Source organism: Strongylocentrotus purpuratus, unplaced genomic scaffold, assembly GCF_000002235.5.
Source record: "Strongylocentrotus purpuratus isolate Spur 01 unplaced genomic scaffold, Spur_5.0 spur5_scaffold_15, whole genome shotgun sequence".
NCBI lineage: Eukaryota > Metazoa > Echinodermata > Echinoidea > Camarodonta > Strongylocentrotidae > Strongylocentrotus > Strongylocentrotus purpuratus.
Window position 1 is genome coordinate 10898921 of NW_022145600.1, and position 26816 is coordinate 10925736.

Below are 26816 nucleotides of genomic sequence, written 5' to 3' on the forward strand. Positions count from 1 at the left end.
CATTAAAAATAATGATGATTTTTTTTTTTTTTTAATTATGATTTGCTGCCAACTAATTGATATATTTGGTAAATTATCATATCTATCCGGACTGGATAGATATCGCGTAGTCCCATATACATCGTTCTGTGTACAGTGCTAGTAAGTTTACCAAGACTGGGCCAAATTTCTTATCATTATGATGATTCCAGAACTTTGAAGTACACTCCAATACTTATATGCTAAATGATCATACTTTTCTGATCGATTCAACACTGTTTCTTACACAATGCAATCGCATGACTGAACCTTTCACAGACCTGTGAGGAGAAGATGGCCTAGGCAGTGAGGGAGCTAAGGGAGAGGGCCATAAGGAAAGGAACAATCACTCAAGGACGGTGACGTAGTGGATGTGGCAATTAATTATGATGGTACCTTTAAACAAGAGGGGGCACGAGTCGAATCATGGGGCGAGAGTGGTAATTTCAGTAGACACTGGGAAGAACATTTTGGATAGAGGGATAAACAATGGTGGGCTGGGAATGAGGGGAAATGGGTAAACATAATGGAGATGTGGGAAGATGGATGCAGCAGTTAAGATATTGATATGACACTTTAATGGGTTCATGCCCTATATATTCATCTCTATGCCAAGTCCCATGGGTTGCTGTCATTCTACATCACTAAATCACAAAACATTCAGATGTATAAAAACAAACCAAAGCTTCATATAGATAAGGCATGAAAACCGTAGTACAAATTTGGTTGGCAGTATAATAATATAGATTACAAAGTTGGAATGTTATACCAAAAGTACATAATGCTCGATAAATGAATTTAACGCTTTCCTGATGATTGTGATATTGGAGCTATGACAGCTGCTACTCCTATGTGATCAGATGCTGCCTTGTCGCCACGGACACCATCATCTACCAAGGATGCTTCCAGGAGTTTAAAATCATCGGTCAGACGGACGTAGACAAAGTCAATCTGAAATGGAGGATGAAGCAGAGGGGGTTATTTGATAGATGCAGGAAGCAGAATTCACATGATGAATAAAGGCTAGGTTACCGTGGAAAACAATCTGTTACTTAGATAGGAAATTCAATAGAGACCATGTGTATAGGAAAGTCACCCCCTTTGAACGTTAAGAACCCACTGCACTATTTGTAATAAAAAGGGTAGGTGAAAACCCTAGCTAAGGCCTTCAAAAAGAGATGTTGTATTGCCCTTCAGGTGCCAAAACATGGGTCGGTCGGTCAGAAATTTTTTCTAATATTTTTGTTATCCCTCTTTGGGCTGATATTTCTCAGTTTTGAATGCTTAAATACATATCTTTCCATTCATGAAACATTTTTCCTCTAAAAAACGGTAAAAAAAACATACATGTAGTTTTCAAGATTTCTGGGTCTTTCGCAACGGGCAATACAACATTTTTTTTCGTTGCGCCTAGTGGTGCTCCTGTACATCCCAATAAAATTATTTCATGAGAGACTGTAGGGTTAGTGATAAAGCTTGCTTTTCCCCTCCCAGGCACAGCTGACGAGATAGTTTAATGATAATAATGATAATAAAACTAATAATAATAAAAACAATAATAATGATAATGATACTACTACTAATAATAACAGTCAATAACAAATTCATTGAATTTGAAGACATACATCAAATACACAGACTCAAAACAGAAATAAATCTCATATTACTGAGGGAAGAAGAATGTAAAAGCTGTCTTTTGAAAGAGGCAAGACAAGTTACTTCTTTCATACAAATAGGGATGTTATTTCAAGTTTTTAAAGGGATTGGGTAACTTTGCCTCAGATTAAAAAAAAAAATCCTGGACTTAGCTCATGCTGCAATCATAATTATAAACCTTTAGGTCACATATGAATCCCATGACTTTTACAACCCAATCGGCCATCTGATTATCAAGATATCTATGATTTGGAATTATAAATTTCAGAATTCGTTTTCCTAACGGTTTTCATCACACTACAGTCTATTAGGAAAAATGAGTATGGTAAAACCGGTCACTCAAAGATTTTTACTTTTTTTGAGGCACTTCATGATCATTTGGAAGTGTAATTTTTTTAGGGCTTCAATATTGCACCATATTACAGACACTGATAACACGTAGGGCCATGCATCTCAGATTTAACAATGTTAAACGATGCCTTTAATGCAGCAAAGAAATGGCAATGAACTCACCCTCTTGCTCATGTGTTCCTCTAATGAATTGTAGGTCAGCCCAAGGTCACGAGGCTCATCACCTTTGTAAGTTCCTGGCACATTTGGTCTGTTTACAAGAAGATGTATGTTCCAGAAGAGATAATGCAATAATGATTTGAAAAAGGAAATAACAAAAAAGGTTTACCTTCTAACAGAGCCTTCAAACATATTTGATTAAGCTCCACTGCACTACTTAAAGCTACTTGCGCCCTCTATATAGCAAACAATGCCTAATCAGTGCCTCTTGGTCCCCCATGATCCTCTTTTTCTTATGTTAATTGAGAGCTGATTTGATGAAATAACCACCTGTCATGACCTCGCAGGGAGGTCTAAGCCCCCCTGGCCAAAGTAGTGCAGACAGGCTTTAATATAAAAAATAATCACTGAATTTAGGTTTAAAGAGTTTGGCTAAGAGGAGATCCAAAGCTCTTCAAGAGATCTTGAACACAGTTACTGGAGCATTCCGAAAAGATGAATCAACCAAAGGAAAAATACCAGACCAAAAAATCAACAACAACCATATAATAACAAAACCAACCAAACAAAAACCCCTCACAATAAAAACAATAAAAAGGATTGCCTAGAATACTGTGCAGTCTTCAAGTTGAAAGTCTGTTAAAAAACCTACAACATGATTTGCTATCAATTCTTATATCTCAAGAAGGATAGAGATGCTACATGCAAGAGCTGTTTACCAACCTTGGTTCACTGTGAAACACTTTCCACGCATCGACCAAGCCTTCTGTTCGATGTCCCAGCAGTTCAATCTCGCCTCTTAAAAATCTGAAATGTGATGGAAACGAAAAGGAATTTTACATGTGGTGTGTGGTCATTATGGATCTCAAACAAGGTGTTATACTTGAGATGAAACATTTAGGTATGAAAGAAGTACACATAATTGTCAAATGTGCCATACATCAATAATGTTTATTCTATTTCTATGTATTGATTCCACATTTCAATTCTATCTAGCCTTAGAATTCAGTTAACTGCTGCTTCTCCTGAAAGGGATGTTAATTTTTGCTGTGATGCTTCACGTGTATTGGCATAGAGGTCACATAAACCAGTGAAAAACAAATAATGCCACATCTCTGATACAAATAGGCCAATCACAATGTGAAAATGCCGCATTCATAGATATCCTTTTAATTCACAGCTCATTGCTTTTTCCTCAACACTCACTTCATTGAGCAAGGTTCGCTGTTACACCATATATTCTTTTGACAGGGTTAATTGGTCCATCCACGCTCTTGAAATGTCTTTCAAAAGTTCAACAGATAGAGCATGAGTAATATGTGGTGTAACTGCAAACCTCGCTCAAATCTTTGACTTGTAATTCAAAGGTCGTGGTTCGATATCCGATACAGCACTAAGGTCCTTTGGCAAGGCATTAATCTTCATTTGCCACACTTGACCCAGGTGAGGTAAATGGGTACCTGGCAGGAATTAATTCCTTGAAATGCTGGAGCGCTGTAATGGCAGCTAGGCTAAAGCCAGGGTAATAATTAATGCGCCTCGGAATTAAATTTCTAGATAGACGGCGCTATAGAAATGCCTATCATTATTATTATTATTCACCATGGAAGCATTACACTTACTTCATTGGCGCTTCATGGGGCTCTGAGTTGAGGTCTCCCAGGAGTATTGCTTGACCAGGGAAACGCTGCATGTAACGCCATATCTCTACCACACTCCTCTCCCTGGCAACTGCGCTTAGAGACAGATGACTCACAAATACATGAACCTGCAATTGGAAGAAAATAGAGGAACATTTGATTTATTAGTTAAATTATTGGTACCTTGTTGCTAAGGCCAAGATCTGTGAGGTAAGATATTCCATCATCACCACCATCATCATCACCATCATCATCATCACCATCTTCCTCCTCCTCACCAGGCCAAAAAAAAAGAAGGTGCCAAAACATGGGTAAATCGGTCAGAAATCTTCTTCTTTTAAAAACTTTTCTTCCTGTTTTTTCTCCCTCTTTAGGCTGATATTTCTCAGTTTTGAAGGCCTTAATATTTTTTTCTCTAAAAAACGTTAAAAAAAAAAAAAAAAAAATGGCTTTTAAAAAAGCCGACCGTTGAATTCAAGATTTTCTAATCGGTCGCAAAGGGCAAAACAACATCTTCTTTTTAGGCCTCATCATCATATTCATAGACATCATTATCATCATTATTTCCTCGAGTATACATATTTTTTGTTGAACACCTCTCATGCCAGATATAAGGACACTTTCATTTGAGCAAAGGAGAAACCTAGAACCCGACTCACCACTCCCAAGGCAGGATGATCTATCTCGGCATGGAGACAAATGCGCTGGTGACTATCCTCCTCATCACTTGTGTTCCTGCACAACAAACGGTGAGAAATGACGGTGAATATGGCTGCAAGTTCATTTTTGAATGCTCAATCGTGAAATGCATTTCATATGGGGGAAAAAAAATTAATTTTGGTAATTTTAAGTAAGGGCATGAAAGATTATATGCCAATTTTGGATTTCTCGAAAAAGTGAGGTAAAATTTTGTAAGCATATCTTTAACACTATGATCTTGGTTGGCCTCACTTCTAAAACAGTTCAGGAAAATCTGTCATTATATAATATGAGTCTGACCTATTGTTAACATATATTTTTGCACAAAAGACAAACATAATACAAAAATTGAAATACAAAGGATGTGAGAGAGGCAGAGAGAGAGAGAGAGAGACACACACACACACACAGACTGACACAGAGCACAAATAAATACATACATACATGTACATACAGAGAGATAAACATGGAGGCAAAAGAGAAAGTGACAGGGAAAGGGGGGGGGCAGAGAGAAACATATTATGGAGGGAAATACATCTTAGAGAAGAAAAAGAAAGAAAGAGTGGGAAAAGGACAGGAAAACAAGAAATTAGAGGAGATGACAGAAAAAGATGGAAAAAGAAGGACATTTTGAGATTACGAACATTATGAAAAAAATCATGTCTTCACCTCGACAGCATAATATAGTCATGAGAGAGGATATGATACTTGGAGAATAGAGCCAATCCTTCTTCTGATCTGCCAAGGTGCCCTCTCCAAAATGTATTGGCTGGTTGATATATGAACTGAAATGAGAGGAGAGTAAATATTAGAGTAAGAAAACAAGAGAGAGAGAGACAGAAGTAGGTGAACAGAACGAGATGGAGAAAAAGAAATTTTGAAGAATTAAGAGGTAAGGGGGAGAGAAAGGAAGAAGCTGCATGTTTAAAATATTGCTCTCTTTATAGGAATGTCATCCGTCTATAAAGTTTTGTTTCCCTTGAATATAGCTTCCCATTAAGAAATGATGTAACTGAACCTATATATAAATACCACCTGCCTTTAAAGACAACGTTTGTAATCTACCTTGAGCGGTCTTTATATACAAGTTGTTTATTGTATTGACTTACTTGGTAGCCTTTTAGATGATCTGCAAAATGAGAGACCTGGGCTGGACCACATAATGAGCTGTACTGGTAGTCATAACGCACCTCTTGTAAACCAATAATGTCACTGTTGGAGCCTACAAGGAGCTGAAGCGAAAATGCATGCAATACAAAAAATATGTAAATGAACAAAGGAACTTGAACGAAAAGAAAAACGTGATGGGGGGGGGGGAAGGGTGATAACATTTTCAGGGATATCTTAGAAGGGAAGATGGGATGGTAAACGAGGAAGAGGAAGACCAAGAATTGGGATGGTGTCAGACTTGATAGGTGACAGATCATATGTAGGGACACTGATTTTCCGCGATAACGGAAAACGGACGGAATTCACGGAATTGACCATTTGAAACGGAAAATGCAATTTCGAACGGAAAATCGCGGAAAACCCCGCTTACCTCAAAACATTTCATTTTTCAAGAAGAAAATCGTAAAACTTACACTATTTTTGTGACTCGTTATGCAGTGAAAAAATATTAGGCCTCAAATCATGGTTAATAATTCAGAATATTTAGCGATATTCGTCAGATTCTTAGGAGACCGGGCGCTGCCATTTTGTTTCGCTAGACCAATAGAGATCGTGACACAAAATGCGGTACAAATAGCAGCGAAACGATCCTATTATGCCAGCTAGGCGCCTAGTATTATGTAGACGTAATACTAGGCACACACACGCCAGCAGCGGGCGCTACGTGCGGCGAGATTGTACACACGCTGTTGTACAGTTCGAAAAAAGGGCTGGCATGTGCGCCTAAAATCGATCGATCGGGACATGACAGCCAAGACTGAAATGTTTTCGTCGACGTCGGTACTCATCCTTTCCGTCAGGAATATGTCGTGTTCTGACATATTCCGCTGACTTTAGTCTGCTTGTCTAAGTTCGAATTTGAAGTTGGTAAATTTAAACATTTTGATAATTTTCGTAGGTCTAGCCTAGACTCTAGGGCCCGTAGGGGTCTATATTTGCACTAGTATTTTGCATCAAGTTTATCCAGTCCCGTCCGTATGTTTTTGAGTGGTTATCAGTGGCTTGTCAAAGGTGGCGGCTTTAATAGAACATTTGTACCCTACAAGTTCATGTTTTAATGAAAATCTTATGTAAACAGAATTTTATTTTTTTCATGTGTACAAGGTCTATGGCAAAATGGAATTTCCGTTTTTCAGCCCATCTGAAACGGAATTCCAGATTTTCTGAAACGGAAAAGGCCATTTTTTTAAACGGAAAATCAGTGTCCCTACATACATGTATGACAATGGTAGAGAGGGGTGGAGAAAGATTTAAAGAAGGCTCTGGTGTGTAAAACCTTGCCTTGGCAGAACATTCGAGAGAGAAATGGTTAACAAAATTTAAAACACGCCATTTGCATCTTTTTGGTCGGTTTGCTTATACATTGAAACCCGTCTATAAAGACCACCCAAGGGAGACAAGAAAAGTGGTCTTTGACCAATTCAAGTCCTTGCTGAAAACTCACCTTTTTAATTCATAAACAATATTCTGCAGTTGTGAGTCGGTCAAAGGAGGTGCACACCGTCTTATTTTTTATTTTTTTTTTGATCTTATGTCTGATCCTATGTTTGACCTCTTGTATGTATGTTGGATCTCACTCTTATCTTATTTTTTATTATTATATATGCATGATTTTTTGAATAAAGAACAGATGTATAAGTTGTGTGTTTATTATAAGTTTTGGTAAATAATTGGTTAGTCAGAATATGGTGCGCTTAGAGACACCAGTATTAAGCGCCTTATAAATATTGTGTATTATTATTATTCTTTGTAGGCAGGTGGTCACTAAAGCAGGTTTGACTTTCTTATTTTGTCTCTTTCCAAGATGTTTCAAGGTCCTGAAAACTGAAATTTGATGTCTACATCCTCTTTCATAGAAGAAGAGTAAAGGGGAGAGAAAGGAAGTAGCTGCATGGTTTTAATTTTGTCTAGGAAGGTCATTAGTCTATAAAGTTTAGTTTCTCTTGAATAGGGCTTCCAAGTGAAAAATCTCTTTTGGGAGACTAGTCCCAATTTGGCAAAGCAGCGATGACCATATATATGATTATGACTATGATGCTATGACCCTCAACCCCTTACACCTTTAAAGGTAAAGACCAGTTTTGGAAACGCCCCCTCTCAAATAATGAAATGGTAGCATTTAATTTTCCCCTCTCTTTCATGGAAGAAATTTCTTTTACATACCTTCCCCATGTGGGCTTCTCTTGGAGGGTAGAACTTTTTATCAAATTCTCCCTTAGACTTTCCGTTGAAATTCCAAATGTTATATGTTGTAAACCTTCCAATTATCTCATCAGTCTCCAAACGATTACTGCCTACTTCTGCTTTCTCTCCTTGCGTCTCTGTCCATACATTATGAGAGCTTCCATCCTTGCACTCTGATTGGCTGTCCAGAGTAACCTTGCCCTCTGATTGGTCCAAAGTTTTGGCTGCCTCAGAGCTGCAGCTCTCTGATTGGTCAATGCAGTTCTCTTTGGAATCCGATGCTGAAGTGCGCTTGGAGAATGTGTGGGAGTACACATGGAGCTGTTTTTCTCTGTCTTTATTGATGGTGAATCTGTGATTGTAGCTTTCCGGCTGTGAGGGCCATGAGAGGGTGAATGTGTAAGTGATTCCCAGGATTGCCTGTCTGTTCTGGACCTGAAGACCACCAGGTCCCTGGGACACTTCCTCATAGATGAAAAGGTTCTTGCCATCCTGGGTGAAGTGCAATTTCTGGAGTGGAGCAGAGCATGAAAACAACAGATAAGCTCAAACATATTGACCCAAATTCACAAAGTAGGTTTAAATTTAACCCATGGTTTAAACCTTCATTTACATAATCCATGGTTTAAAATTAGCGCAAAATAAACGCAACACAGTCAAGAGGTCCAATATTAGACGCGCGCAAGGCAAAGTACCCTTATTTTGCACTTATTTTTAAACCATGGGTTACATAAATGAAGGTTTAAACCAAGGGTTAAATTTAAACATCCTTTGTGAATTCGGGCCATTCAATTCAGTTTCTGTGAGTCAGAAAGTGCAAGAAATGTGAGACAACTTTGTGAGGGGTTGGCGACCTATGAAACTCAATTGCGACTGATCGAAGACAACAACGAGAATTTGACATTCCAAGCGTGAGTCAGGTGCAAACTGCCTTAGGGCCCCTGGGAGCACAACAAAATGGTTAATCAATGAAAAATAAATTGTAAACAATTTGGGATATAACTATTAAGACACTTTGTGACTAAATTGCAAATATAACAAAATGTGCATGACAAGTATGCTGACTCCACACAAACTTTTTCCAAAATTTGGCCAAAAGTTCCTGCAACATACTCAAATGTATTATAAGAAGCAATTCAGTGTGATTGCCCAAAAAAATTGTTATATTTTCTAGCAATCTTGTCTTCCAACTAGTCACGAGCTGTCGCAGCACTGTGATATACTTGCTTTTAAAAGGTAAAAGAAATTTGAGTCAGAACAAGGTTCTTTAACAAATATCTATTATCTGGCCTGATTTCATGTGTCTATTATGTTTGTAAACATGTCTGCTATGAACTTTGAAAATAACCAAATACAGAATCCGAGTGCTTAACAGAATACATCTTGAATTATTGCAGCTCATCAGTCCTCACATGTTTCTCTTTATAGACAGGGATTTTTTAATTTCCAAGCTGTAATAATTGATCGCATCTTGTTCTTCAAATTGGCAACAAAAATATTTTTCTTTTGATGATACACTGTTCTAATAAAACACATAGTCTCTGAAAACAATATACAAGCAAGTGAATTTGTCACAAAGAAATGTTTTCCCTTTCTTTTCTTTTCATGTCTGATATATTTTGAGGACTCTGCATCAACAGCTACTGAGCCCAACCACACAATGTGGAATGCTTGCCATGAAAAAGTAAACTTCAATTATTTGATACATATTATACACATAATACACAGCAATGAGGGCATTGGTAAGAATTACCCACACAAGGTACCTTTGGAACAGTCTAACACGCCCAAGGTGATAGCCGAGGGTGTTTGGACTGCTTTGAAGGTACCGAGTGTGGATAATTTTACCAATGCTCGAACAAAATGATGTGTATTATGTTTTTTTATTTTTTATAAAATGATGTTTTATACATGATTTTACTAATGACCGGTCATTAATATTGGATAATGACAGGTCATAATCCAAATTACGCATTAGGCAAAATAATGCCTGGTCATGTGTACGTTTTCAACCAATCATTTGATTAGGATCCACATCATCATCTTATAATACTCACTAATTTCTTAGGTTCAAGGATCTGCCATGGGGTAATCTCACTTTGTTCATTCAAAGGCATGGACTGTGGATGCCGCTTCAATGCATAATCCGCTGCAAACTGAATCAATGAAGGGAAAACAGCATCTTATCAACCATGTGGGCAGGAAGAATTTGATCATTCAAGAGTGACAATCAATATTCATTCAACATTTGACATTATTCTCAAACAGAACAGCAGTATCATCATTTTAAGTTCTGAATTCAATTTGTACATTTCATGTCAGAGAATGATGCATGGTGTATATGTATTAGCATACACAAGAATCATAATGTAATTCATCAATGACCTGAAAACTGTCGCATCCCCCCCCCCCCCCCCCCCCGCAAAAAATAAATCAATACAAATGTAAAATAACTAAACAAAGAAATGAAACAAAATTGAAATAAATAAATAACAAAATGAACTAAAACTAGGAAATCCTTCATCACAAGGAATTTTTAGTAGAATTTTGTACAGATATACTGTTTTTTTTAAATATTTGTTATGCCTTGCTTTGGTAAATCCATTATCCTGGGCCATATCTGCTATTTCTGTAATATCTCTGAATGCAATTTTTTTGTTTCACTGCCGATGTGGATTATGATAAAAGTACTAAGGAAAGAAACAAATCACAAAACTGCATGTGAATACGAGAAGTGCAAGTTAGTTTTTGTTTCTCGTACCACTCCTCCACAGTATTTACTTTCATGTATGTCTAGATCCACTTTGATAATATGATATTCTTCTTCTTCAGTCGCAGTACAGGCCACCATCAGGTGTATTGTCGTACTGTTGAGGTGCAGTGCAGCTGTGCAGGTGTGTGTACAATGTCTGATAAAAGCTATAGTTAACTGAGTGCGAGTAAAAACAACTACCGTTTTAGCGGAGCATGGTTTTTGTACCTCTTGCTTCAAGGTGTTAGCAGAGGTACAATTAACAGTGTTCTGAGGGAGGAAGTTTCAGAGTCTTCTAGCATCCGGGAAGAAAGCTCCTTTGGTAGACCAGCGTTCTGGCAAAAGGAACTACGATCTTCTTGGAATGCCCTTTGAGCAGTGATGTAGATTGAAAGTGACATCAATCTATCCTGTAATTGAATTGTTGTTACCTTTGCAACTGCTTCAATATCTGTATCATCAGCTGGTAGAGAAACCAGATTGTTCAGTATCCCTCCATAGGCAAGTCCATTGCTCAGTGTGTTGTCCATTTCTGTTGATAGAGAGGGAAAGAAAGTATTAATTTTAAACAAATTAATGGCGCACACACCGTGCACACCAGTGAAATAGTGGAGGGCAGCAGTTCAGTCATAGGTTTTGTATGTGACTCAGTCTGAAGCCAAGGCTCGAGCCACAAAATTTATCAGACTTCCCCTAAATCACTGCATAGTCTTGAGATCTTGTAGGGAGAAAAACTTGAATTTTCACAGCATCCAATGAAATTCACACTACGCTGAATTTCGAAAGAGTAAGAAAAAGGGATGTACCGGTATGCCAAATTAATTACACTGAAATGGTATACCTTGACCTTTTGTGTTCAGACAGGTTGTGTTTCTGAACAGTTGATTTCAATCTGTGATTTTCAGAACTTTAGAAGCAATTTTATAGACAATATTATAAAAGACAAATATTTATGATTAGTCCTATCTGATGCATACTTTTTAAAAAAAAACTAAGGCAAAACTTTGAAAGTGACACCCCCCCCCCCTTCATAAGAACGCTGAGTACAGATACATGTATGGTTGGAGACTGTTGAAAATATATTTATTTTGTTTTGCATTTTGCTCATAGGCACTCAAACTACCGGTACTTATTTTGCATAATTTAGTTGATTCATGGAGAGGTGCAGCGGCAGCAAACAGAACAGACGGAACCATAGCAACGATATCATAAATTAAGTTCATATCTCCACGCTATGGTTCACACAACGCACACCCCAATGGTATATGCACTTTGTGAACACACAAATCGATCATTGTAGTTGACGTAAAAGTGTCACTTTGAGAGGATGCTCGGAATCTTTTCATTCTTCACAGATTTGTAAAAAGATGGTCAAAAGCATGGGCGTAGATCTGTAATTTTTACCTATTTTTCAGGGAAGGGGGAGGGGGATGAACTATTCAATTCATTCCCCTGATCAATAGGTTTTAAGAAAAGATCGACACCACTGGTCAAAAGGAGTTATTTTTCATAGTCATCGTATGTTTATTTGAGCCAAGGTAATCCCTTTGCATGCAGCCCCCAGAAATGTACATGTAAATAAATATGGTAGGCAACCAAAACTCTTGACAGAAGTCACAAAAATTATATGTAGTCTCCATATTTATAGTTGTGCGCCTTTTACTACAGGTCTTTACCTACTCCACTAACAATCATGTACTACACATAAGAATACGAAGAGACACTACCAGGCCAGGTCACACATACACATAGACTGAAAGCTTCAGTCTCTGATATTGATGGTTGTTGCACTGAGAGTGACTGTATGTATGTCTGGCTCCACAGACCGCTTATAGTTATACAGACTGGAGTACATGGTATGGGTTAGTGAGTGGAGATTACGAGATGCAGTTTGTGTGTGATTGCTGATCTCATCCCGGGCAGTAGCTTCAAGAAAACATGCAGATTAGCTGAAAGTAAGTGATCCCCCATGGTCCCCTTTTTCTTATGTTAATTGAGAGCTGATATGATGAGATAACCACCTGTCAGTGACTAGGCAGGGAGGTATAATTCCTCCTGGTAAAAATTGGGACAGAGGGGCTTAAGAATTAGAAAATGTGGGGCAAATTTGCTATGTCAGTGAACCATAAATGCTGCCATATTTAGACAAAAAATCACAAAAATATTTGTGACAAAGGAATGTGGTATTGATTTATGTTCTTTATACAGTATTAAATACGAATTTTTTTTTTTTTTTTCTCCATGGCACCATGCAATCATCACTTTTTCAAAATCAAACTGCATGTCAAGTCCAGATAAAGAAAAACAGAAGGCAAATTTTTTGCCGCATTCCAGGATTTCCAGCAAAAATTCCCTAGATCTAGTTATAAATGATTAATCCTCCCTAAGTCTATTGTGATTGCTGCAACAGTGCAAGGGATTGGGGGAGGTTGACATATTTATTAAAGAATTCCCCATACCAGACAATTATTTCTGTCTCATACACTCAGTCAAACACCAATCTCCAACAATCACATGCCCCGAAACTTTGGCACAAACCAAAAAATTCTAGAGAAGCAGCAAACTTCCAAATTCACTACAATAAAAGTACAAAAGACAAGCAATGGCATTGACATTGCCAAGGAGCAAGAAAATTAACACCATCATTTTTGTAATGTTTCCCCTACCCAGACACAAAACACCTTCATCCACAAACTCAAAATGTCAAATCAATCCAACTAAAAAAAACTACCGGTAATCTGAAGTCCAATTAAAGATAAACTTGAGTTCTGGTAAAAAAAAGAAAATGAATTCTCACAGAATCAAATGAAACTTACATTGAATGTTCAAGATTACAAATAAATGACATGTGCCAAACAATTTTGGAAGAAAATGTATACTGGCTGAGTAATGAGCATAGAAGACAAGAAAATCAAGGCATTACTAGCCCGGCCCGATACCATGTGTGTTGTCCTATATAAATAGCTTTCTGTGTACAGTGCTTGTTACTTTACCAAGACTCGGTCAAATATGATTTTGATGACTCCAGAACCTTGCAGTGCACACCAATACTTACATGGACACTAGACTAGGCCTACTACATAATCAACTATTTCTGATCCTTTCCACACCTTTTATTTCACAATGCAATCGCATTACCAGCAGAACTAAAGTTTATCTTTAAACTTAAAAGAAGTTAGTTTAGTTATTAATTTATGCATTAGGACTCTTACTCTTAGGAGTTTTTTTTCTTGAACTTCCACTTCAGTCTTCACTTCAGAAGTTCAAACTTCACTTCAGTTCAACAAATTGACTAGAAGTCTAGATCTAGATCCTAGTTCCAAAGTGAATCGAAAACATAGCAAGAAGCAAACGTGTGTTTACTGTTGACCTATTCTTCACTTCGTGGTTGTAAATAAATTTTACCAAAATCCGCTTATCTGTACGTGGCACACATGTAACGACAATTTCAAGCGGAAAGACCATGCACATACCGCCGGAGCTCCAGGCGCGCCGAATGATCCAACTGCTGATAAAACATACCTACTGATTCTTTCATGGCCATTTCCACTCTCAAGTGCATACAAATGACAATCAAACACGAACAAAATATTCGCCAGCTCCACATCACCCTGTCAGCTTCTTTCGTATGTCGGCTCAGTTTATTATAGACTAGGCCTACAGTCAATTAATCTAACCGAAAAGTATAGTCTAAGCTGAGCTTACTTGTCGCGTGTCGATTAGATCGAACAAATGTGTTGTTGTTGTTTTAGTTTGTAGGCGCGTTTGTCATTCGAAGTGAATATTTTACGCAGCTTAGCTTCTCTAAGGATTTGTTTTACGCGTAAAATAATAAGAGCTAGATCTAGGCTTCTTTTCAGGAAATCGTAAAACTAAAAGATAAAATGTTGTGGTTATGTGTTGCATTGGGCCTGGGTGGGGGGGGGGGGGTGGGCCCCATGGGGGAGGGGGCCGTGTGGGAGGGGAGGGGGGGCGAGGGTAAGTGGTGACGAAGAGAGAGAGAAAAGTATTACATTCTTCTTTTATAGTTATGTTAAAGTTATCATAATATACAGCATTACCATGCAGGATATACTCAGCAATTAAACCAGTCATAATTATGTTGATGTTGGACGCGATAACTATAGAGTCTAAGACTGATAAACAAACAAAATAATCATGACGCTATACTCCGCCGAAATCCTCTTACAGGAAACTGACAGGAAAAGTTAAAAGATTTTTTGTTTTTAATTAAAAAATGTCACAAATCTTACTTCAAATAATTTTTACAAAATGCACTACTTTCAACTGTATGGTATATTTAAGGAAAAGTTTAAGGGTCTACAAATCGTTTGAAAACCGCTGTAGAGAAATAAGTTTCTAGGAATCCCCCTCGATCCGTCCGATCCCCCTCTAATTGTTTCCCCCTCTAAATGATTACGGTGCACTTCTCCACATTCCACAGATATACAAATTAGTTACCGACCAGTGATGATTCGGCTGTGTATGAAATTACGACAGGAACAAAATTAAAATGATTAAGTGCTGTCTCAAAAAAGTCATGTGCCGCGTCATCATTACTTCAACCAATCAGATACAAGAGTCCTCGTGAACTATAAAAAGTAATGAACGGCCTAAGCCGCCTAACCAATAGACGACAACCATAATATTGAACAACATAAGGGATGTACTGCATTATAGCTCGTGGCTAATAATAACATACATAATAACGCCAAGTGCTAATGTAATTAAGCGTTTTTCTCTCCTTCAAGACTAATATTTCAATTTTACATGATCACTTTAATTCTATTTACCATCGGTCTGTTATTTCAGGTTGTTATCTTCATTAATGCTTTCTCATCATCGTACCACGTCCACCGTATTCATTGATGTCTAAACATATGTATTTTGTTTGATTATAAGTCAATTAAATATTTATACTTAATAACAACAAATGTGACAATGAAAACTGAAAATGCAGGAGACTGCCATTTTAAGCTTCTGTGTTTCTTGTGTTGAAAACAAAAGTAATAATCGTATAGTTGTGTGTGTTGTAAACAAATAATGTGAAAGTTATCCGCCACCAAATGCAATCCGGGTACAGGCCTTATCACAGTTGCGAGTCTGCTGTTCTCCGAAGTGTTAATGATATACTGCTGGCCCTTGAACAGAGGAAATGGACATTCTTTGCTATAGATTGTACGTCAAAGCCCACCGTGAGATTTATTGCGAAGTCTGTACAATGTAGTGCATGTGTTAAAGGGAGGCGTTATAAAATAATGTATATATTTTAATTTCCTTTGATTTTAAAATCACCCTCTATCTTTCCCCACGATCTCGCTTTTCCTACCTGTATCCCTCTCTGATACCTCGCTCTATACTGCTTACTTCTTCCTTTCTTATACTTATTTTATCTGCACCTTAGCTTCTTTGTTAATCTGTTTCTGATTAAATCTATATCTACTCTTTTTCTAATGTCTTTCCTGTAATTGTTTGCATTAGTACGTTTACAATCATAAAATGTCCACAATTCATTTTGTTATTCATCCCCTTCGCCTCTCAATTTTTCAATTGACAATGGAAAGAGACGGTGTTTATTAAATAGCATTAGCCTCTTTGTACAAAAATGCCTCCCTCTCCCACACCCACCTATTCCCGCTCTTCCCATGAAGGCGGCCGTTTCTGATGCCCTGACAGAACTGGAAAATCCGTAATTTCCGGTTCTGTGTTCATGCCGCCCTTAGTGCCTTTGACCCACTGAATGTAGAGGTCAGTGCTTTGACCTACCGCGTCATCGCACTTCCATCCAGTCACAAGGCAAGACTCTGAGCGGACAATAACAGAACTGACCTAGACAATAGATGAAAAGAAGGCCTTATACCGCATCTAATTACAGGCTTCTGTAATAATTAGTCTAGTTGACTAACGAAATAGAATAGATCTTATTTTTGTAAAATGAGATTTATAAAAAGGAAAAAAAAAACGAATATCTTTGGTCTTCCTTTATCGTGTCCTACAACTTGCAGTCCTTTTCTGTTTCTTTTATTTTCCTGTTCTAGTACATAATATCTAAAAGCATAGCAATTGCTATATGGGTAGATATGGGTGGGTGGATATGTGGATATAGATGGATAGATAGATAGATAGATAATATAGGTAGATAGATTGAAACTAATAGAAGAACTCTATAACTACTAAAGAGAGAGAGAGAGAGAGAGAATGAGACAAACAGAAAGAATGAGACAGTGCAGGGGATAAGAGCCTTGCAAAAGACGAAGGGATATTTTGTTGTCTACTTAATTTGGATCGATAATTTTAACTTCACCTTCTCTCTCTCTTCCTACAAACACTTCCCTTTTCTCACTCTAGCTAGCTCTTTCTTTAAAAACAGAAAATATTGTTAATTAATACCTGCATTGTGTGAAAGCTGATACAATTAATGATTTGCAGATAAGAAACTCGCAGTGCGATAATTTCAACATTTACCCTGAATAAAATAAAATGTTAAACTCTCATTATCTTTCTCTTTTCCGAATTCTCAGACCTCTTTGCTTTTTCAATCATGTCACGTCTCATACAAATAATGTTACATTGATTCAATATTGTACACTATAATAACTCATTATGTAAACACAACAACTCGAAAAGAAAAACAAGCCGACTGGCAATATACATGGAACTGTCAAATTTATTCTTCTCAATTGACGTTAAATAAAAACAAAAACAAATCATAAAGGTAGACACAATACAATCAGACACAATACAATCAGCAGATGTTCACATAAATCTGATGATACTAATTTGATCGTTATGCAGATCAGTCTGATTTTTGAAGATTCCCCTCATCAATCTCCTTGGATGTGATCTTGTCGAAAGAGTCTAAATCTCGTCGACTCGGCGTCGCTTCGAAGGCAATGAGAGAAACGATGTCAGTTTGCAAGAGGACGTCGTATCGACGCTTGGGCTGTTGACATCGATAGAGCTAGACGGAGAAACTGAGCGGCTGCTACTGGCTGACGAGGTCATCGAGTACGATGAGGAAGGCGACATCCATGGCCGTGCTGAAGTCAGACGCAATGACGCAAAGTCCGCGACCAAAGCTGTCGTCGATTTACCGTTCTTCTGCCCGACCGATCTCTTGGCGCGAACAAAATTTCTTCGCTGACTCCTCATCAATCTCTTGCTAGTACGCGTTGTAGCTGACTCGACGTCCTCTGATGGGCACAGCGGACAGTTGGCGACGTTGCATTTGAAGATGACGGAGGTCGTTTGAGTACGATGTCGAGACCAGATGATGGAAGCGATGGCCTTGCTGAAGTCAGGTTCGTAGGATATAATGGCGATCGAAGACGGGCTGATTAGTTTCGGCTGACTGAGGTAGGAGGGAGGCGAGGGCGTCAGCAGATTTTCCATTTGATACCTGTCATGACAAGAAAAAGAGATACATAACGATTAGTAATTATGTTGGACATTAATCAAAATATTTTTCGGTCTATAATATATTGCAACTTTCTGCAAATAAATTAATACTTTGTGACTATAATTATGTACGAAACAAGATAACAAAATGCAAACAACTTTAGTTTACTACTTACATTATGAGTGCTGTGGTTTGATCTAGAAGGCTGAAAACAAGTGTAATACTGGTATTCTCTTTTTCTGGAAATATCTCTCGGAGCAAATGTTGAAACAAGTCTTCTCGTACAGAAAGTCAAAAGATGTAATGCTTATTGGAGAGAAATGTATTTTTATTTATTAGCAAACAAGTAGCCCTCCCTCACAACGTCCCGACCTCACCATTATTACCGGCACTTTCATCCATCGTTTACACCCTGTTGTTTGTCGGCTCAGGCGCTCCATTCTGATTGGCTGAAAGTTTAATCTCACAGAGCGGTGCAAGTTCAAATAAAAGGATAGGAGCTCCGTTAGACAATAGAACCTCGATCACTTATATCGGCAGTTTCTCTTTGATATGTGAGGTGGGGGTAGCTAGGGGGGGGGGGTAATAATTAGAAACACCATGTATATTATTTTAATCATTCCTCCACATCCAACTATAAACCATGTAATTTCTGTATAATATTTGTTTTTTAACCTCTGTATTATCATTGTTATAATATATTATCATGATCATTTTTTTCTTTCTATTTGACAAGGAGTAACGCGAAATGTGGTGTATAGTAAATCATTCTTTATCGTCGAGTGTTCTATCTATCTAAGTATCTTCTCCCGGTCGGAGGTTGATTGCAACATCTCTCCATTTCACTCTATCTTCCGCCATTCTAGTGCACTCTTGCAGTTTTAGTCCACTCCAGTTCTTGACATTCTCTTCCCAGTTGATTGTCTACCATGCTACGCTCGACGATGTATTGGAAGGACGAGTGGAAGGAAGTAGTAGACCGAGAGGGAGACCCAGAATCAACTGGGAAGAGAATGCCAAGAACTGGAGTGGACTAAACTATTTCGATGAGAAAGCCAGTACCACAACTTTGGTTGATTTTCACGACTCGGCTTTTCATTTTTTTTTATAAAAACAAAACCACGAAGCAGAAAGGAGAAGTAAAACAAAAATAAAAGTATAAAGTAAAAAAGAACAAAAAAACATGGAATTAAAAAGGGAGAGCTAGCGTGATACCAAGGAGGTAGAGGGAAAAGGGCGAGGCAGAGATAGAGTAATAAATTGACCAAACATACAATCTTATGGACAGGGCGGCGATTTCTATTCCTGACCGGGGAGGGGACGAAATGCGATATTGACTAGTACATTTTGAAGGATATTATGCGAGGGAGCGTAGCGACCGAGCAAGAAGATTTTTGCATTTGTATTAGTCTAAACGCTGCACTATTGGGCCCTCCAGAGCCTAAAAGTGATTTCAGTCTTTAATCAGTACTTGCTATACATTTTTGGGGGCACTTTTCTAAATTTCCGGGGGGGGGGGGACGACTCCCCTACCCCGGGATCGCTGCCCCTGCTTATAGAACATGTAGCATATTAAAATAATATATCGTGCAAGTCAAACACAAATTATGAAGGCAAAGCAAGAAAGATAGCTCCAACCCATCTAGGCCAAAGTATTTGAATATTAAAACAATGTCCATGAAGCGATTAATGGCGGTACTTTTCATCTATTGTTCGTGCCTAATGTTTCCCCCCACTGAGACTCTCGCATCTGATTGGCTGAAAGTATGTTAACGGCGAGGTCAAAGGAGCTTAGAGCGGCATCGAACAATGACTGTGGTGTGGTGTGGGACGGGCCGGGGGTATTGCATCGCTCCGTTTCATATAAAGAAAATGAACACAGGAAGTAACATTGTGTGTTTTTACTCTACGCTCGTTTCTGATTGGCTAAAAGAACAATAACGCTACATGGCAAAAGTTCGAAAGATTGGTGCGTCGTTGGACAACATTACACAGGCAAGTCATGTCGGGAGGGCTAAACTGAGAAACTGTATGTGTGTGTTTTTGGAGTTAAGGTAAGGAGGGGGAGGGGTAGGGGGGGGGGGGTAATAAATAAAAAAAAAAGTAAAATCGGAGAGCTAGGGCGAAGTAGAAAGAGAGTAAAAGTAACCAAATTTGCTATCTATTGGAGCATCTGGCCGTATATTTTGCATGTCAAATATAATTTATTAAGGCCAAGCAGCAGTAGTAATAACAATGTTAGTCCTACTACATTCAGTGGTAGTATTATGAGATAAACAGTCTTGGATAGTTGTTTAACATAGGGCGAATATGCTATTAAGTGTACTCAATTGTTTTAAAGCATTTAGATATCAAGACAAAATATACATTTTCTGTCAAAGTTGAATAAGGTTGTTCCATATCCAGCGAAGGGGAGCTAGCTCAGATGGTAGAGCGCTCGCTTAGCATGCGAGAGGTACCGGGATCGATGCCCGGGTTCTCCAAGATGCAATTTCTTTTCTGCAATTCGGGAACTTTTATCTTCATTTTAGGTCATTATAAGTATTTGTCTTAATTTTATACTTGCTACAATAGCACGTCAGAACTTCATATTTGTTCTGTATAAATAACAGCTTGATACCACACATATGGCATATATTGCTCTGGGTCAGAAACTTTCATTTGAGATTCTTGATATCTATTTGGTCCTTTTAAACAAGTAGCCCTCCCTCACTATAATCGCCGGCACTTTCATTTATTGTTTACACCCTGTTGTTTGTCGGCTCAGGCGCTCGATTCTGATTGGCTGAAAGTTTAATCACACGGAGCGGCGCAAGTTAAAAGGAAAAGAGGACAATAGAACCACAAACACGTCTTATATTTGGAGTCTCTGATTGTTTTTTGTGGGTTGGGGTAGATGGGAGGGGGGGGGGGTAATAATAATAAGGGCCGTGTATATTAATTTAATCAGTACTACAGGTCCAACTATTACCATGTAATTTATGTTTACTAATTATGTTAACCTCTGTCTTTTTTATTGTTATAATATATTATCATTATCATCATTATTTTGCTATATGACAAGGTGCAACGCAAAATGTGGTATTAAGTCGGGGAGCTAGGGCGAAGTAGAGAGAGAGTAAAAGTGACCAAATTTGCTATCTATCGGAGCATCTAGCCGTATATTTTGCATGTCAAATATAATTTATTAAGGCCAAGCAGCAGTAGTAATAAAAATCTTAGTGCTACTACATTCAGTGGTAGTATTATGAGATAAACTAAACAGTCTTGGATAGTTGTTTAACATAGGGCGAATATGCTATTAAGTGTACTCAATTTGTTTAAGTATTCTGTTAGATTTCAAGACAAATATAACTTTTCTGTAAAAGTTGAACAAGGTTGTTCCATATCCATTGAAGGGGAGCTAGCTCAGATGGTAGAGCGCTCGCTTAGCATGCGAGAGGTACCGGGATCGATGCCCGGGTTCTCCAAGATGCGATCTCTTTTCTGCAATTCGGGAACTTTTATCTTCATTTTTAGGTCATTATACGTATCGACTTAATTTCATACTCCCATTAATAGCACGTCGGAATTTCATATTTTTCAGTATAAATAACAGCTTGATACCATACATATGGCACAGATGCTTTACATGTATTGCTCTCGGTCAGAAACTTTCATCGACGATTCTTGATAACTATTTGGTCCTTTTAAACAAGTAGCCCTCCCTTACAATAATTACCGGCACTTTCATCTAAGGTTTACACCCTGCTGTTTGTCGGCCCAGGCGCTCGATTCTGATTGGCTGAAAGTTTAATCACACGGAGCGGCGCAAGTTCAAAGGATAAGAGGACAATAGAACCACGAACACATCTTGTATCGGGAGTCTCTGTTATCTTTTTGTGGTTCGGGGGTAGATGGGGGGGGGGGAGGGGGGAGGGTAGTAATAATAAGGGCCGTGTATATCAATTTAAACAGTACTACAGGTCCAACTAATACCATGTAATTCATGTATAATAATTTCGTTAACCTCTTTCTTTTTTATTGTTAAAATATTTTATCATTATCATCATTTTATTATTTGACAAGGTGTAACGCGAAAAGTGTTATTAAATCTGGGAGCTAGGGCGAAGTAAAAAGAGAGTAAAAGTTACCAAATTTGCTATCTATTTGAGCATCTAGCCGTAGATTTTGCATGTCAAATATAATTTATGAAGGCCAAGCAGCAGTATTAATAACAATCTTAGTGCTACTACATTCAGTGGTAGTATTATGAGATAAACTAAACAGTCTTGGATAGTTGTTTAACATAGGGCGAATATGCTATTAAGTGTACTCAATTTGTTTAAGTATTCTGTTAGATTTCAAGACAAATATAACTTTTCTGTAAAAGTTGAACAAGGTTGTTCCATATCCATTGAAGGGGAGCTAGCTCAGATGGTAGAGCGCTCGCTTAGCATGCGAGAGGTACCGGGATCGATGCCCGGGTTCTCCAAGATGCGATCTCTTTTCTGCATTTCGGGAACTTTTATCTTCATTTTTAGGTCAAGATAAGTATTTGTCTTAATTTCATACTCCCTACAAGAACACGTCAGAGTTACATATATTGTCAGTATAAAATAACAACTTGGTATCACACATATGGCACAGATGCTTTACGTGTATTGCTCTCGGTCAGAAACTTTCATTCGCGATTCTTGATATCTATTTTGTCCTTTTAAACAAGTAGCCCTCCCTCGCCATAATCACCGGCACTTTCATTTTTTATTTACAACCTGTTGTTTGTCAGGTGAGCCGCTCGTTTCTGATTGGCTGAAATTTTAATCACACGGAGCGGCGCAAGTAGAGAGTATAAAAAGACAATAGAACCACGAACACATCTTATATTGAAGTCTCTGTTTGTTTTTGTGGGTCGGTGGTAGATGGGAGGGAGGGGGGGGGGTAATATTAATAAGGGAAGTGTATATTAATTTAATCAATACTACAGGTTCAAACTAATAACATGTAAGTTATGTATAAACATTTTGTTAACCTCTGTCTTTTTTATTGTTATAATATATTATCATTATTATTCTTCTATTTGACAAGGTGTAACGCAAAATGTGGTATTTAATTGGGAAGCTAGGGCGAAGTAGAAAGAGAGTAAAAGTAACCAAATTTGCTATATATTGGAGCATCTAGCCGTATATTTTGCATGTCAAATATAATTTATTAAGGCCAAGCAGCAGTAGTAATAACAATCTTAGTGCCACTACATTCAGTGGTAGTATTGTGAGATAAACAGTTTTGGATAGTTGGTTAACATAGGGCGAAATGCTATTCAGCGTACTCAATTTTTTAAAGCATTTAGATATCAAGACAAATATAACTTTTTTGTCAAAGTTGACTTAGGTTGTTCCACACCAGCGAAGGGGAGCTAGCTCAGATGGTAGAGCGCTCGCTTAGCATGCGAGAGGTACCGGGATCGATGCCCGGGTTCTCCAAGATGCGATCTCTTTTCTGCAATTCGGGAACTTTTATCTTCATTTTAGGTCATTATAAGTATTCGTCTTAATTTTATACTTGCTACAATAGCACGTCAGAACTTCATATTTGTTCGGTATCAAAACTGCATGATATTACAAATTATGACAGAGATGCATAACATGTTTTTCTCTCGGTCAGAAACTTTCATCAGCGATTCTTGATAACTATTTGGTCCTTTTAAACAAATAGACCTCCCTCACCATAATCACCGGCACTTTCATCTATTGTTTACATCCTGTTGCTCAAGCGCTCGATTCTGATTGGCTGAAAGTTTAATCACACGGAGTGGCGCAAGTTAAAAGTATAAGAGGACAATAGAACCACGAACACATCTTGTATCGGGAGTCTCTGTTTGTTTTTTTGTCGGTCGGGGGTGGATCGGAGGGGGGGGGGATAATTAGAAGGGCCGTGTATATTAATTTAATCATAATACATTTCCAACTAATACCATATAATTGATGTATAATATTTTATAACCACTGTTTTATTATTGTATTATCATTATCATCATTGTTTTCTTCTATTTGACGAGGTGTAACGCGAAATGTGGTGTATACTCGATCATTCCTCATCGACGAGTGTTGCGTGGTTTAATTTCAATGTGAAATCCAGTACCATTACTTTGGTTGATTGTCGAAGTTCGTCTTTTCACCTCATAACAGAAACAAGCCTGGGAAACAAGACCACGAAGCAGAAAGGAGAAGTAAAATAATATATCAGTATGAAGTAATTGCCCTGCACTGTTTCATCTAAAGACAGGCAGTAACATTGTGAACATGTTTTTCCTCTACGCTCGCTTCTGATTGGCTGAAAGTATAATAACGATACATGGCGAAAGTTCGAAAGATTGGTGCGTCGTTGGACAGCATTACCCAGGCAAGTCATGACGCGAGGGCTAAACTGAGGGACTGTATGTATGTGTTTTTGAAGTTAAGGTAACGAGGGGGGGGGGGGTAATAAATACAAAGAGTATGTAAAATCGGGGAACTAGGGCAAAGTAGAAAGAGAGTAAAAGTGACCAAAGAGCATCTAGTCAAATATAATTTATGAAGGCCAAGCAGATAGTAATAACAATCTTAGTGCTACTATTACATTCAGTGGTAGTATTATGAGATAAACAGTCTTGGATAGTTGTTTAACATAGGGCGAATATGCTATTAAGTGTACTCAATTGTTTTAAAGCATTTAGATATCAAGACAAATATACATTTTCTGTCAAAGTTGAATAAGGTTGTTCCATATCCAGCGAAGGGAGCTAGCTCAGATGGTAGAGCGCTCGCTTAGCATGCGAGAGGTACCGGGATCGATGCCCGGGTTCTCCAAGATGCGATCTCTTTTCTGCAATTCGGGAACTTTTATCTTCATTTTTAGGTCATTATAAGTATTTGTCTTTATTTCATACTCCCTACAATAGCACATCAGAATTTCAAATTTAGTCAGTCTTGATACCACACATGTGGCACAGATGCTTTACGTATTGCTCTCGTTCAGAAACTTTCATCGGCAATTCTTGATAACTATTTGGTCCTTTTAAACAAGTCGCCCTCCCCTACCATAATCATGGGCACTTTCATCTTTTGTTTACACCCTGTTGTTTGTCGGCTCAGGCGCTCGATTCTGATTGGCTGAAAGTTTAATCACACGGAGCGGCGCAAGTTAAAAGGATAAGAGGACAATAGAACCACGAACACATCTTATATCGGGAGTCTCTGTTTGTTTTTGTGGGTCGGAGGGGTGGGGGGAGAATAATTAGAAGGGCCGTGTATATTAATTTAATCATTATACATGTCCAACTAATACCATCTAATTGATGTATAATATTTTTAAACTTCTGTTTAATAATATATTATCATCAATATTTATTTATATTTTACAAGGTGTAACGCTTAAGTTGTTCCATATCCTGCGAAGGGGAGCTAGCTCAGATGGTAGAGCGCTCGCTTAGCATGCGAGAGGTACCGGGATCGATGCCCGGGTTCTCCATAATGTGATCTGTTTTGTGCAATTCCGGACTTGTTATCCATATTATCTCGGTCATTATGAGTATTTCGTCTAAACTATTTCATACTCTTTTCGAAACCACGTCAGAATCTATTTTTTTCCACTATAAATAGGACCTTGATACCACACACAATTTTGATACTTATTCTGGTCGCTCTCGGTCAGAATCTTTCAAGCGTAATTCTTGATTTATTTTTGGCCCTTCGAAGTTGCTTTTCTTCCACTTCTAATATAAAAATAATAAAGAGAGAGAAAGAGAGAGAAAGAAAAACATGGCAACGATCTTCTAGACTTTTATAACATTTAATATACAATATCTAAAGAAAATTGCATGACGTTTTGAAATATAATTCGAATTTGATTGTCGTTACGATCAAACTTTGCTCCAGTTCTCGAAAGTTTGCCCCACTTATAGAAAATCTTTTGATATCATTTACTCTAGAAATCCATTTGTCTCCCCGTAATTAGCACCGGCACTTTCATCTATTGTTTAGGCGCTTTTGTTTAGTCGGCTCGGACGCTCGCTTCTGATTGGCTGAAAGTATACTCGTGCGACGCGGCGCAAGTTCAAAGGACTGGAGCGGCGTTAGACATATAAAAAGAAAAGGAAAATATCATTTTAGAATTTCCAGTTCTCTGACAAAGTCACGCAGGACTGTTAGGAGAGCTAAACTGAAAGACTGTATTTTTGTGGGGGTTTGGGGAGGGGGGGGGGGGGGTGATGAATAAAAAAAAAGCATGCAAGTCCATTTCATCGTTTGTGGGGGGGGGGAGGAATATTAGAATAACAACGGTTGCAGAATTCAGATCTTGGACCATATCACGAATTTGATACCAATATACCGATTTTACAAGTTCTACCAACTCAGTTCTATTTCACATAGGTTTGAAACTGCAGTCGTTCTCATCAAAATATTTGGTTTGAACTGATTTGATTAGAATATAATGTTTCTGATCAACTTGCCCAAATTTGTCCCATTCCATGCAGGCGAAGGGGAGCTAGCTCAGATGGTAGAGCGCTCGCTTAGCATGCGAGAGGTACCGGGATCGATGCCCGGGTTCTCCATAATGTGATCTGTTTTGTGCAATTCCGGATTTGTCATTCATATTATCACGGTCATTATGAGTATTTCGTCTAAACTATTTCATACTCTCGTCAAAAGCACGTCAGAATCTAATATAGTTTTCCAATAAATAAGAGCTTGATACCACACTTTTGAATAAGATACTTGTATTCTGGTTGCTCTCGGTCAAAAACTTTCAACTGTAATTCTTGATTTAT

At 38.1% G+C, this 26816-nt stretch overlaps 2 protein-coding genes and 7 non-coding genes across 9 annotated transcripts; 7 read left to right on the forward strand and 2 right to left on the reverse strand.

Moving 5' to 3' along the window:
* Positions 1–209: 209 nt before the first annotated feature.
* On the reverse strand, positions 210–14355 carry LOC100894137. The gene is made up of 11 exons (XM_003727253.3): positions 14152–14355; positions 11061–11161; positions 9935–10033; positions 7857–8387; positions 5633–5755; positions 5193–5308; positions 4484–4559; positions 3807–3952; positions 2908–2991; positions 2188–2275; positions 210–969 (listed from the first exon to the last, which is right to left on the reverse strand). Exons 1-11 carry the CDS (start codon positions 14234–14236, stop codon positions 817–819), a joined length of 1602 nt encoding a protein of 533 aa, XP_003727301.2. The 5' UTR covers positions 14237–14355; the 3' UTR covers positions 210–816.
* Positions 14356–17367: 3012 nt separating this feature from the next.
* On the reverse strand, positions 17368–18351 carry LOC105445520. Its single transcript, XM_011681164.2, has 2 exons — positions 18204–18351; positions 17368–18028 (listed from the first exon to the last, which is right to left on the reverse strand). Coding segments are annotated over exons 1-2 (543 nt in total). The 5' UTR covers positions 18206–18351; the 3' UTR covers positions 17368–17487.
* A 2087-nt stretch (positions 18352–20438) lies between these two features.
* TRNAA-AGC lies at positions 20439–20511 on the forward strand. Its single transcript has one exon. It is a non-coding gene; the product is annotated as a tRNA-Ala (tRNA).
* A 914-nt stretch (positions 20512–21425) lies between these two features.
* On the forward strand, positions 21426–21498 carry TRNAA-AGC. The gene has a single exon. It is a non-coding gene; the product is annotated as a tRNA-Ala (tRNA).
* A 931-nt stretch (positions 21499–22429) lies between these two features.
* Positions 22430–22502, forward strand: TRNAA-AGC. The gene has a single exon. It is a non-coding gene; the product is annotated as a tRNA-Ala (tRNA).
* A 915-nt stretch (positions 22503–23417) lies between these two features.
* TRNAA-AGC lies at positions 23418–23490 on the forward strand. Its single transcript has one exon. It is a non-coding gene; the product is annotated as a tRNA-Ala (tRNA).
* A 1292-nt stretch (positions 23491–24782) lies between these two features.
* Positions 24783–24855, forward strand: TRNAA-AGC. Its single transcript has one exon. It is a non-coding gene; the product is annotated as a tRNA-Ala (tRNA).
* A 588-nt stretch (positions 24856–25443) lies between these two features.
* Positions 25444–25516, forward strand: TRNAA-AGC. The gene has a single exon. It is a non-coding gene; the product is annotated as a tRNA-Ala (tRNA).
* Positions 25517–26527: 1011 nt separating this feature from the next.
* TRNAA-AGC lies at positions 26528–26600 on the forward strand. The gene has a single exon. It is a non-coding gene; the product is annotated as a tRNA-Ala (tRNA).
* The last annotated feature ends 216 nt before the right edge of the window (positions 26601–26816 follow it).

Bases quoted from the DNA above. Each gene is read 5' to 3' on its own strand.
- LOC100894137 (XM_003727253.3), bottom strand. From the start codon at position 14,236: ATGTGGAGCTGGCGAATATTTTGTTCGTGTTTGATTGTCATTTGTATG. The intron at 4,560-5,192 runs GTGAAGACATGA...TTTGTTGTGCAG, and splicing joins GACTATATTATGCTGTCGAG to GAACACAAGTGATGAGGAGG. The intron at 3,953-4,483 runs GTGAGTCGGGTT...TTCCAATTGCAG, and splicing joins ATCATCCTGCCTTGGGAGTG to GTTCATGTATTTGTGAGTCA.